General features: G+C 42.7%; 1 protein-coding gene across 2 annotated transcripts in view; it reads left to right on the top strand.

Moving 5' to 3' along the window:
- The window catches only part of SH3BP5 (SH3 domain binding protein 5), a 70,530-nt gene that overhangs the window by 37,161 nt on the left and 19,994 nt on the right, over positions 1-13,375 (top strand). For both annotated transcript variants that reach the window (XM_014603233.3, XM_006258132.4), the window contains exon 4: positions 8,618-8,782. In XM_014603233.3, coding sequence (XP_014458719.1) covers positions 8,618-8,782 — 165 coding nt within the window. The remainder of the gene's footprint in view (positions 1-8,617; positions 8,783-13,375) is intronic.

Raw genomic sequence — 13,375 nt, 5'->3', positions numbered from 1 at the left:
TTTACCTTCCATGAAGTGTAATCTCTCTTTAACGGTAGCTTCAAAGATACAGAGGAGTTTCAAGCTGCAGGTAACAATGGCAGAGAGATTAGATGTTCTGACAGTAATGCAGAGAATAATTGTAGATTTATATATAGCTCATCTTGAGCTTCTCATAAATCTGTTATAATGGGGTTGCTGCAGAGGCTTTGAATTTTATAAGTACCTGATTAGCATATATTTGCAGCCTGGGAAAAGGGAGAGAGGCTTACATTTCGGATGGTTTGCCCCAGTTCCTCTTCCCTGATTTTTGTTTTGATTTTATGCTGAGTTCTTATATTTGGAGAAGAGGGAAAAGGAAGCATGCGCGCACATGTGTGTGTGTACATGTACATGTCTGTGCATATATACAACTTTTATATACACTCTAGTCAAGTAATGAATGAGACTTTAATAAGAATGATGTAGTACATCCTGCTTGGTTCTTGGAAAATCCTTTAGATATAACTGCATAATTAAACACTATCTAACATAAAGCATTAACCAGCTCATCTCTTGGTTCTTTAATTTTTTTTTTTTCATTTTATATGCCAGTCATTGAACTTAGAGGATAACCATAGTTTCCTGAGATCTTATTCTATCTCCAGGTACTCCTAAGTTGATTTTTCGTCCCTGACATTTTTCCCATGAACATGTTGATCCCAGTATTTCTCCCTTCCTCTAGTTCCCTAGAAACAATGTCTCATTTTTTTCAGCCCGCTTTTCCTTCCTTCTGATCCTACATCAAAATATTCTTGCAGAAATGATAAGATTGAAGGGCTTCTTTTCTGCAGACTAACTCTAAGCAGGGAGTTGATCTCTTCCATTTTTTTGAGAGCTATTTGGTGGCTTTTTTCAATGTATGGTGAAATCCAATCAAACTTTTATTTCTGTAACATTAACAGTTACTGCTGTGCTTAACTCTGCTTGGGCTAAAGCAGGGGTGGGAAAAATGTGGCCCAGGGGCCAGATGTGGCCCACCAGGCCATTCTATCTGGCCCGCAGGGCCCCTAAAAAATTTAGAAAATTAATATTTATCTGCCCTGGGCTGCCTGTCATGCGGCCCTCGATGGCTTGCCAAAACTCAGTAAGCGGCCCTCTGCCCAAAATAATTGCCCGCCCCTGGGCTAAAGGGTACTGTAGAGCCTCATCTGATGAGTCTGGGACTTCCCTTCCTTGCTAGGCTGCCCAACTAAGGTTTCTTTTCTTTTCAGAAGATCTTTCTAGGAGTTCATTGGCAACTGGAAAAGGGTCAACAAAATAGTCTGCCTGACACAAGTGCCTTGAACATCACTGGGAAATTTTTAGCCTTTTTTATACTGTTCCAGCCAAAATGTTAAACTATACCACTTATTAAGCTTCAGATGCACTGTAGAATGTAATGGGGAGAAATAAATAAGCATAATGTGCTGTAGCTGTTTTTCTTTCACCCTTACATTTTGAACAGTGGTAGGACCTCTTTGTTCTCTTCCCCCACCCTGAAATCCTTTATAATATACACATAAGAACGTTTTAGAGATGAACCAAAGCCACAGGATTTGGTGCTAATAACTTATTTCTTCAGAGGGTTTCTTGTAATTGGAGGAAGTGGAAGAACTATGAAGCAGGCATTGGGAGCAGAACAGGGGCACCCAGGCAGATGTGCAAGGCAGTGAGAGTGACTCGTAAGGTATGCTTGCTGGTATTTTGGGATTGTGTTAGGCTGTTACTTCAAACTCAGGACCTTGGCCTACCCATATCAGCTACTCATTCCTGTCTGCCACATCTCCAGCTGACCATTTAGGCTGGCCACAGGTGTCCAGAAACCTCCATATAGGCCTAGCCACCTGCCCACTCCCTGCTACTGGAATGGCCGGTCAGTCAGTTGACACCTTACCCTCTCCCATGTAAGCCCCTGGCCCGGGAAGCTTCCTGTAATGAACCCATTTAGGGCTAAACTACCCAGATTGCTTTGCTGTTGCTTACAGTTTGTGTCTCTGCTTGCTCTTTGCTTGATCTCCTGGCTTGCCTTCTGATTCCTCCATGTTCTGCCCGATGCTTTTTAGCTAATGCCTAGACCCTACTCTCTGCTTGATCTCCTGGCTATTCAACCTGGCTTGCCCTCTGATTGTGTGCTCTGTCTGACCCTCCAGTTATCTGACTCAGCTCGTTCCCGGACCCAGTTTTTGGACTGACCTCCTGGCTTCCTGACATGGGTCATACCTAGATTCTGCTCCCTCCTTTGGACCCTGATCAATCTCTTGAACCCCAAGTGACCCCCAGGCGTGACTGCCTGTGACCTGATGTGACAGATTCTTGCACAGTAGTTGGGTAAACCAAAGATTCTGGAAAAGTAGTGCTTCAGGCCCATCTCTAGGTGCTCAGATGCTACTATGTCTGGGTCTGAGAAATATCTGGATCTGGGTATATTTTTCCTTTTCCTTCTAGTTACAATTTAAATGCTTTGTGCTCTGGCAGTGTATGAAGAATGCCAAGAGCACACACCAACTGCTGAAGCTTCCTTAGCCTGATGAAGGGTTTTTGGGTTGGTCTAATAAAAGATATCAAATTCACCCAAGGAACCTTGTCTGCCTATGTCCTTAGACCAACACGGCTACAACCCAAACCCATACAAAACCTATTGCATTTTATTTAAACATTTGACCTCCAGTGCTAAGTGTGCCAGTACTTCCATTTTGAAATATCTTTAGACTTAAGCATAACCAAAATGGAGTATTCTTACCATTTATTAGCATTTGAGTCAGAGTGGGAAATTCTATGCTAAAAGAGTGGAGATTGATCAGCTGCTTCATTCAGCCTGAAACTCAGATCTTGAAAGAATACTTGTTTGCTTTGAACTTGGTGGCTGCCGAATTGATAAACCCCAGCGCTGTGATGACCAGGAAAAGAACAGTAGGATAAGACTCTTCTTCACGTCCATAATATGCATAAGTGGCAAGTGCTCAGAATTGTGTCTGTGGTAAGAGCCTGGATATGTTGGAGTGCCCCAAACTGAATGGGGAAAACCCTTCCCTGTGTTTCAGATAACTAGAGTTGGCCACATTGATAGGCAACTGATGCAACAAAGTTCCTGTTCTCAAACCTGTTCTGTGCTGTATTGCACACAATTGTAACTAAAAGACTGTGTTAATTGAACAAGAGCTGATAACAAGGGGAAACGTGAAGCTTCCCGTTTGTCTCTGAACGATGTAGCTGGCAGTCAGTTAATAATTTTCTAGTAGTAGGAAAGGATTAGCTGGTAGCAAGTCGCATTAAAATAATTGTTTAAAGATTAATGAACAAGAAGTACACTGGCTTACCATTAACAAGCAAAATTTGTTTTAGAATAGTGACCTTGGACTGTAACTTGACTTCATTCCTTACTGTGAATAGTAGCTACCTTCACTCTGATTGTATTTTAGCCAAGGGATTTTTTTAAAAACTAAAGTTGTTCATAGCATGTATTTGAGAATACTCTGCTGTAGGAGCTAAGGTAAAATTGTTGTCTAAAGTAACTGAGTTATTCCAGACCAATTTACCTTAAAGCTCTGTTAAAGCAACTTCCTACTTCTCCTTTTTTAAATAAAATTAAAGAAAAAAACCCCATAATTTTGCCAGTTGCAAAATTATATGTAGTATGTCCTGCACATTCTTGTGAGTACAGGTAATGTTGATACCTTTTAAATGAGAAGTCAGTTACTTTGTGTAACTGTTTGCACATTTAGTCCTCTTATGAGTAAAGTTGGCCAAGGAGGAGAGAACCTGTGGCAGTGGCTAGCGATAGAAGTTGCACATAAACTGGTTTAAGTGGTCAGGAACTGGTTTAAACCTGTAACAAAATGCAGTGGTGATGTGTAGGGGGTGCACGTGTACCCCCTGAGAGTGCTGGTCCACCCCCTGACAGGCCACGCTCCCCACTTAGGCAACGGGCAGGCAGGAGCGCCAGCTGGGGAGTGGGAATGCTGGATGAAATGCTGTGGCTACTCCCCCCCCTTGGTTGGCGAGATTGGCCATGTGGGGACCCCCCTGGTTGCTGGGGGGGCACATGTCCCTCCTGACTAAGGTGTCAGATAAGGGTCAGATTCCCCTGTCACCCCTTCCTCTATCGTGGAATAGACCCAGCTTCCAGCTGGGGTGGGGGTGGGGGGTAAAGCCCCCACTGCTGGCTTCCCCCCTCCACCGGGCACGGGGTAGGTGGTTTGTTCCCCCCACATCTCCTGCTTAGCTGGTGGACTGGCTGAGGAGGGAGTGGGGGGTGGGAAACAGTCCCCACTGTGGGCTTCCCATCCCCTGTGCCAGATGCAGCCTGGCTGGGGTCCAAAGCTGAGAGCTGGGCAGAGGTCAGGCACCTGTCACCCACTGCCTGCTTGCAGTGGCCCTGGGTGCTTGGGGAGGGCTGCTGTGGGTCATGGTTGTGGGCAGTGGCAGGGAGAGGCAATGGATTGTGGCAGCCCTGTCTGGCCCAGCCCTATGGCCCAGGGGCATAGGCAGTGACTTATTTGCAGCAGCCCACTCCAAGTGCCGGTGCTGCTGCAAGCAAGTGACAGGTGCCTCACCTTTGCTGTCTATGATAGTTCGCTCTGCTGCTACCACTAAGAGAGGCAGGGGGTAGGGGTCCCTGCAGGCCAGTGTGGGGGCTTAAACCCATTCCCAATCATACTTGGGCTTGCCCAGGCCTGGCCACCCCAGCATAGCTTCTCTGCAGCCAAGGACTCACTCTAGCACCCCCCTGGCTTCTGGCTTGAGCCACTGCAGGCATGTGTCTGCCTTTCCACAATCAAAAGTGGATGTCTGTCCATTTGCAAGTTGCTTCAATCTACAGAGGTTAGACTAACCTGCAAAAATTGAATCAATTCAGGCTCTGGCTTTTCAAATGTCTGTCCCTAGCCAGTGAGAGCGGACTTGGCACAGACAGAGCACTTTCTATGCCGTCTCTTGGCAACTCAAGTCCTGCCACTCATTCCCTACATGTAGTTGGAGATCAGATGCTTAGTGGAGTAGCTGTTACAATGTATTCTTAGCTGTCTGTTAACCTTGAAGGAATGCTGTAGTTGTGCTGCACTGTGGCTCTGTATAAATGAATATTGGTTCAGCAGCTTGTGGAGTTGTGTAGCTCACCAGGCTAAAACAAAGAAGGGAATGTAGATAGAACGAAAGGGAAAAAGGAATGAGTGTGCTGGCTTAATTTTAATATATTCACTTTGTCTAGGTGTGGAGTTGCTGCAAGGTCATTATCGTGCGTTAACTGGAAGAGATGTCTCTTGTGATACTTGGTGGGGGGGTGTTGGCTGAAATGGCAGAGCAGTCACTTGTCGGGGGGGGGGGGGGGGTTGTATCTGGACTAGTAGCTGCATCCTCCAGCAGAACTATTTGGGGGATGTATTTTAATTTGGGAGTAAATTGGCAAAGAGGAAGGGAGTGCAGCACACCGATCTTTAACACACAAGGAGGAGGAGCACCTGGAAAAGGAAAAAAAACGTGGAGTAAGAATTTCTGAAGAAAAGAGGTCAGGAATAATGAACCTGAGTTTGGAAAATTCAGACTTGGTGTTAGAGAGTGGATAAAAGTTTGTGTTTGCAGTCAGGTCAGTGCCTACTGCTACTTCTTGGAATAGACTGTTATGGATGGGAAGGAGGAATATGTTACCACTGGCTGCAAGGTTGTTGGGGCTGGAGAAATCAGGGCAGGAGGGCTGGGAGGCAGAGCAATGTGGCCCTGAGCAGCAGCTGCCTGATTAGATGTGCATCATTTGAGGAGGCAGTGTTACCCATCACTGACTTGCAGGGACTGGTGAAGGAGCTTGTAGAGCAGTCTTGTGTGGCAGCGCGGCCAGACACAGCCAAGCACACTACGCAATATCCTCTAAGTAGAAACATTTGGGCAGCGGATGGCACTTTTCACAGAGGCTTGTTGTTGCTTTCGTGACTTCTGGAAGTCTCTTCCTTTTATTTACCTCAGGCTCCTTTCTTTTCTGGACACCAGCATGAAAGCAGGTGCCTGCAAGAGGGCAGCTAGCCAAGCTGGAAAAAATAATAATATGGTATTGTTGTGGCTGAAGATGTGATTGTTTCTAGATTTTTCCCGGGGTAAGGGAGGGAGGAACTCCCAACACAAATATATTCCTCCAGAGTAGCTGTAGGCTGAAATATATTTTTGATGTGTGATAAAGGGGAGGAAATCTAAACATCTTGCAAAAGATTGGGAGGGAAACAGTATTTTACTACTTTGAGAAACTCTTTTTTAAATTGGGTAATATTTTTTGCTCTAAGGATACTTTGCTTCTGTAATCATCCATGTCAGAAGTCAGCAACCTACAGCCTGCAGAACCACTGGATCTGGCTTCTGGATGTGGGGCTTTGGCAGGATTCAGCAGCGTGGAGCGTTGGCTGAGGGCACTTTCTGCGCACTGCAGCCAGGACAACCACTGACTGTGGTTGTTCTCCGGTGGGGACAAATGCTGACGGTGGCCAGCTCCTAGTGCCTGCCTGTCCTGTTGCCTCTGACCTGGCATGGGTTATTTTGCCCTGCAAAGTTGTCTATTCCTGACCCATGTTTAAATAGTGAAGGTGCTTGATGCAGCTGGTGTTGAGTACACGCTACAAACAGATGTCTCAGAATATTCTCATTGTTCCATTTATTTCATATTCTATAGCTGAAATTTTAGTCTTTTCCCAAGTGACCATCTTTTGTGTCTGCAACACCTACCCATGATTTCCTTTATAGGATATCATGCAGCAGAAAACTTTGTGTCCCATGTCCCAGAATCCTTTGCATTCTGTTAGGATCAAACACCTTGCTCCATGCCATGCTTTTCAAAGATGTTTTTCTGGTTGTTCTATTATATCTAGTCAATGCAGACATTTTACTCTTGCATCTGATAATTTTATTTAAAAAAAACATGGAAGTGGTACTGAATATTAAGTACATCTAATGCATTTTCTGGTATTTGAAAGCTCTTCCAGGCAAAAGAGTTGGAAATACTTACTATATAGTAGGAAAGTATGTGACTTCCTGTTAAATGACATAACTCATCTTGGGATTGTTACCTTAAAAAGGGTTGTACTGTTATGTAGTAAATGGATGTTCATTGCTTAGGGGGAAAAAGGTGTTCTGGTAATGAAGCTGGTCAGAAAGATGTAAAAAAAACTGAATTGGGAAACCTTAAGATCATAACCTCTGCTAGGTGAAATGATTCAGTGGTGGTCATAAAAATGAGTGCTCCATTAAAAATATGAAAATGTTCAGTACCTTTAATTTCTTATCTATCTGTTGATCTTAAAACCTGCCATCTCTCAGCAACCTTGAACACAAATCATTGGTACTAAATTATTTAGCAGCCTGTGCATTTATATGTAGACTTTGTAATCCCTTTCATCTGTTAATTGGATGCTATAGGAATATACAATGGTACTGGCAGCCTTTTTTTAATTGGTTGCTGGGTCATCCAGTACCTCTTTTTTGTTTGGTTTTGTTGACAATTGACATTTAGTGTCACTGTTCAGTCAGTGAAAATAAGGGTCCCAAACTAAAATCCTGAATCTGAACATCTCCTGAGTCCTCAGATATTTTGGGATGAAATTCAAATATTTTCATTGGGCTCCATCTCTGTGGATTTCTAGGTGTGCTGCCCTGGAGCATGAAAACCCAGATGATAAATGTCTTTTGTGATAAATTGCTTCTGATTTGGACTTTCATTACCACATTATGAATTCAGTAATATTAAAGTATTATAAATTGCCTTGCAAAGGCTCATATGTGAGCAGTGTTTTTTGTGCCAGTACTTGCTCATGCATTTAGAGTTCTGGTTGTTATTAGGTCAGTTATTTAATCGAAGCTCTTAAAGCTCTTAAAAAATTACTTCAATCACTGTTGTTAAGAGAATCCCTTGGGCTTGAACAGCTGACCCAGGATTGGAAACTGGGCCAGATCCTTTTCCACTGAAGCCTTATTCAGTGCCCCATAACCTAGTGCATTTTTGAACCAGCTGGTTTAGCTTCATTCTTCTCTCCTCCCATCTGTGGACTGGGGATTTGAGCTGCTGACTATATCCTTGTTTTTACAGGGTTGAAGAGAAATATGGAATAGTAATTTATAAACTTTCTCACTAGAAAGCTCTGTGTTATGCTGCATGATAACGTAATACCTCAAAAATGTTCTTTAGCTTGGTTTGTTATGTACTGACTTAAACTCTGAGCTTACAGTGTTGTGGATTTCAGTGCATACTTATGAAGTATAACACCACAAGAAGCTATGGTGAGCAGAAATAATGAGTGTTTTTTTTCCTCCTGTCTCTTTTGTTTCTAGCTAATTAAAATTAGTGCATACAGTATTCCTCCATCTGTCAACTACATGCTTATTACACAAAGCTCTGATGCCTTGCATTTCAGGTTTATTGGGAATGAACAGCATGATAATGCTTTACAGATGCCCCTGTTTGGGTGTGAACAGCTTGCTGACCAGCAGTGACCCAGGCAAGGAAATGGGTGGAGTGTCACTGCCAAACGAAAGGCTGGGAAATAAATGCACCAGAGTGTCGCTCTTAATAGTCTGTGCCAAGATGTCTTTAAAATCTGTCATGCTAGATATTCCTTGAAGCTTGACTGCAGTGTCTCTCGTCTAGGCACAACTGGAAGCTCAGAAAGCAACACAAGATTTCCAGAGGGCTACCGAAGTGCTGCGTGCCGCCAAGGAGACTATTTCGCTTGCTGAGCAGAGGTTGCTGGAGGATGACAAACGTCAGTTTGACTCTGCCTGGCAAGAGATGCTCAACCATGCTACTCAAAGGGTAAGATGGATGAGGGATTGTTTGCCCTAAGTCTGCCTTGCACAGTCTGTTCATTGAGCTAGTTGTTTCATACTGCAAGGGCTAAACCCCCTTTTGGGGAATGCAGAGGGGCTGTAAGTTCATCTATAATGCTACACTGGCTCATAAGTAGCAGTGGACTGTGAAAAAGTACTTGTTCTACTATTAATTAAATATAAAATAAGACTCTGGTGTCCATAGATAGGTCCAAGGGGAGTCATTTAGGATGGGTACAAGACCTGCTGCTCATGTGAATCAAGGATGGAGAGGGTACTCCCTATGCAAGCTGCCCAGGGTGTGCTTTACTGTGCCTGTACCTCTGGTGTCTGAGTTGGAGGCCAGCAGACTTATCTCTGGCTGAGCGGTTAGAAAGGGGAAGGCGGGGATGGGATGCTGTCGAGGGTGAAGGTGCCAGAGCAAGTAGCCTTGCCTCTGAAAAGGATTGGAATGAGTGAGTGGGAAGAAAATTGGGTCAAAGGGGCCTTGAACCTGATGGTAACAGAGACCTTACCCTCTACTGATTAAAGAGGAGGGAGGAAATGGCAGCTGTTTTGCTGAAGGTGGGAAGGGACCAGTGCCTCTTGGAGTAGGAACTGTCCCACAGAAGTAGTTCCTTGGGCACCAACAGTTTGCTGAATGCCCTTAGTGCATTGTTATATATGAGAGAGGCTAGGCCCCCTTTGGTTGAGCAGAGTGCATACATTTATTGAGGGATGAATTTTGTAGCAGTGTTGGTTTGAGACAAAAAGAAATGCAAAAATCTAGAACTCTTGGTTTAGAAATGATACCTTTTATTAGACCAACTGAGCAATTGCAAAAAAAAATTCTGGGTCTCCCTTATGGCTGGGAGCCCATCAGTTGATGGGGTTCCCAGCCATAGGGGCGCAACCCCCAAGCCCTGGGGATTGTGGCTAACATGATCCCCAAGGCTCGAGGGAGCATAAAGCCCTCGAGCCCACATGGGATTTTGGTCCCTGCTGTGCATTGCCCATAGCTGGGACTAAGAGTCTTGCAGCTAATGGGGCTCTTAGTCCCAGCTGTGCCTCACTTGCAGCTGGGATCCAGACACCCTGTAGCTGATGGGGTTCTGAATCTCGGCTGTGTGATTCCTGCACCTGGGAGCCCCCTCAGCAAAGAGGGGTTCCCAGCTGTGGGTTCCTGCTGCTTGCCAGTGCAGGGGGAGTCCATGATCGGGCTCCTGCTATGACAGCAATAAAGCGTGATTGGATCTGATGCATGATCCCACAGTTGCACCTCCTGCCATACGCACGTGATTGTGTACAATTTGGTAGATCATGCATTAGATCCAATACCTGCATGTGTAGGGGAGGGCCTGAATAATACCGTGTGTGGATGATCTTACTGTGAAATAAGAAAGCCTTGTTCTGATTTGGCCTATTCCATTACCAAGATGGTTTGAACTATAGAAGGCACTTTGATTGTGGAATAGGAGTACCCACACTGGAGTTATTCAGGAATAACTATGCTTTATGCTTTAAAATCATACCCTGCTTTAACTTTTAGGTGTAGATTAGCCCTTTGAAATCTAGAGAAGGATAAGTGCTATGTAAATGAAAGTGGCATTCATGGTAGTACATGTGTTTGGAAGAATTTTTCTACTTTCTATAGTCTCTTATTGCTTTAACAGAATGCAAAAATAACACTTTTTAATACACAAAAACCAACCTAATGTTAAAATCTGTCATGTCAGATCTTGCCAGCCATGTAAGTGAAATAACTCCTCACTCCAAATGGGGCCAGACAATACTGTGACATTAGCTGCGTCCTACAGTTTGTTATTTTACAGTGTCCAGCCCTTTATGGGAGATACTTGACTGTAAAAGGAAAAGTTCTTCACAACTAATTTTTATAAGTCTGTGTTGCCATATACAGTACTCAATACCAAAACAATGCAATAAGAAATGGGAAGCCTGGCGTTTGGAAATGGAATATTCTTTGTGTTGTTGTCCCCACTGCCAGGTGTTTGAAGTTCCATTAAATTAAAAGGACAGGAAGAGGGTAGTTTCACTCCTTACCCAGAAGTAATCAGCTGTAGACCCTCCACAGATGTTACCTTTATTTGGAATGAGCAGTCTATGGCTTTTTTCTTTTGAAGTATGGAATGTGAAGAGGGGAATTGGGAACCTCTGGTGCTTTTATCAGGTGTTAAACTTTTGATTGACTGTGCTCACCCACAAGTTAAAGTCCAGTCTTGGCTTGGCAGTAGCCAACTCACATTAGGGAAGCCACGGAACATGCAAGCTTTAATCTGATGGACACTCCCAGCCTCACAGGTGAGTGCTCTGAGATGGTTTGGGGAAAGATCCGTATTGCTGTTGCCAGCAATGGAAAACAAAAAACTTTTATCTGCCTGGCAATCTGGCTCCTTTCATGTGTGCAACTGTTCTGGGGAGGTTGAGGAGTAGGATGGCTCAGGATCAAATGAATGAAAGGCAAACTCCACACAGACGTGATATTGAATCACTTGATGTTTTAGAAGCCTAGTGAGAGAGAGCAGTGGCATAATGTGTGTGAGGAGTGTGTTTCTTTTCTTTTTTTTAAGGAATTACATTCTTTTAATACAAGTATTCTAGGGAGATGAAGTGAATACGAAATCAGCAGGCATACTTAACACTGGTGGGATGGATGGGGGAAGAAATGTCAGCAATTAAATTATGAATCTTTGTGAAATTTCTCTCGGTCTCTCTCACGTAGATGATTGTTTCCCCTGAGGCCATCTAAACCTCTAATCCTTCCCTAATGAATCATCTAGGGATAAAAATACAATTGACTGATGAAAACCCAGGGACTTAGTGCCTGAGATGTAGCTGTACTGTAACTGTGGAGTGCTCTCCAAACAAAAAAAAAAATGATAGTAGCTATACCATTCTGTGTTCTCAACCTGTAACTTTTATCAGATGAATTGCCCATAATGAAATGTCTCCTGTGGCTAGAGCTGAATGCTCCTTGGAGACCTTTGTGTGTTTTTGATGCCAGTATCAAATAATCTGGGTCATGTTGGCATACTATATAGACTGGCTGAGAACCAGAATGGAAGGGGTTCTACCCTATACTTTCTAGCTCTTGACAGAGTGGTCTGAGTAAATTTCATTTTCAAAATTGTTTTTAGAAGAAAGTATGTATCTGCAGTTTAGTAGGCTTGAGCTAGGTAAGAATGGTGATATCTATACCAATCCTGATTCACTGTACATGAATATTACTGTTTCCAGTAACTGCCTATTTTTGAACAGTTGTATTGGGATTTTAGTGTGCGCCTTTTAAAATGTGAAATTCTAATTAAAATCAATTAGTCAGATCCAGCATGGAAAATAATCAGTGTGGTGCTTGAGGTTTTTTAATCGCACTTTCAATCTATTTTTCTTTTAAATAATAAACCAGTTTGAAATGTAGGCCATAATCTAGGATTTCAATTCATTATAACCAATTACAATAATTTAAAAATATTCAGGAAGTATGTGGCTTGCTAAGTTTCTAAAGAAAGCCAAATTACTGGCTAAACATCTGGAGTCAGTGCGTGTTAAGTGATAAGACAGGTTTGGCAGCAGTAGTCATTTCTCCAGGTGCAGAGACTTATTTCTTTCACTTCAGTTTATTCAACTACTTTAGTTCTATGACAAGCTCATTCAGTTAAGAAACCAACTGAGAGTTGAAAAAGCAGGAAAACATGTTTTCCTCTTCCAATCTATGAATAAAAATAAGGTGTGAGGGTTAGATAGACTGGTTCTAAAATCTAGAAGGACATTGTTTCTAGTCACCATCAGTTCCAGCCACTAACCTGCAGTTTATACTTCCTGTGTTTTAATAAATGAGTTTAAATGCAGCGCCTGTTTTTATTAAATTTTATTTTGTATGTCACCATCACATGTAAGGTAGTTTTTATTTAATTTAAAAAAACTATTGGGTTCATTTTTATTGAATTCTATTTTCCATTCAAATACAGCTTGACACAAATCATCACTTAAAAAAACCCTAGTAAATAAATGTTGTTCACCAAGTAATACAAATGGAAAATTGAAGAATATGAATAAAACTGTATATAAAACTGCATAGTTCGTTAAGTTAATAGATATGGTATAGGTTCCAGGTTAACAAGCACCTCCTATATAGCAAAAAGATTATATTTAGTTCCACACAAAGCTATTTTTTAAGTTACCAACCAGCAATGATCCGATTTTTAATTAAAACCTAACAAAAGTATAATTTGCAGAACAAGATAGGGGTAGGAGACCAGCAATGCAGATAGGTTCCCAGTATACTGACACTCTCTCCTATGTTGGCATATTTGTGTACAGAACTGCTCTGATGGAAAACTGCAACTCACTGCTTCAGTTGCACTGAGCTTTTGGGCTCATAAATGTCAAGTGTATTGGGTGCAAAATAACCTTGCAGAGGAGTTGGTGTAGCAATGAACTGAAAAGCATTCATCAGCGCCATATGTCAGAAGCATGTTATGAATTCATTTGTTTTTAAATTGTGAGGAAAAAACACAGAAGAACTTTTTGTGATATCTTTTATTGGACTAGCTGTATAGTTGAGAGGTGTTGGACTAGTTTT

Source organism: Alligator mississippiensis, chromosome 5 (genome assembly GCF_030867095.1).
Source record: "Alligator mississippiensis isolate rAllMis1 chromosome 5, rAllMis1, whole genome shotgun sequence".
Lineage (NCBI taxonomy): Eukaryota > Metazoa > Chordata > Crocodylia > Alligatoridae > Alligator > Alligator mississippiensis.
The sequence above is the reverse complement of the archived record's forward strand: the minus strand, read 5'-3'. Positions and strand labels throughout refer to the sequence as shown.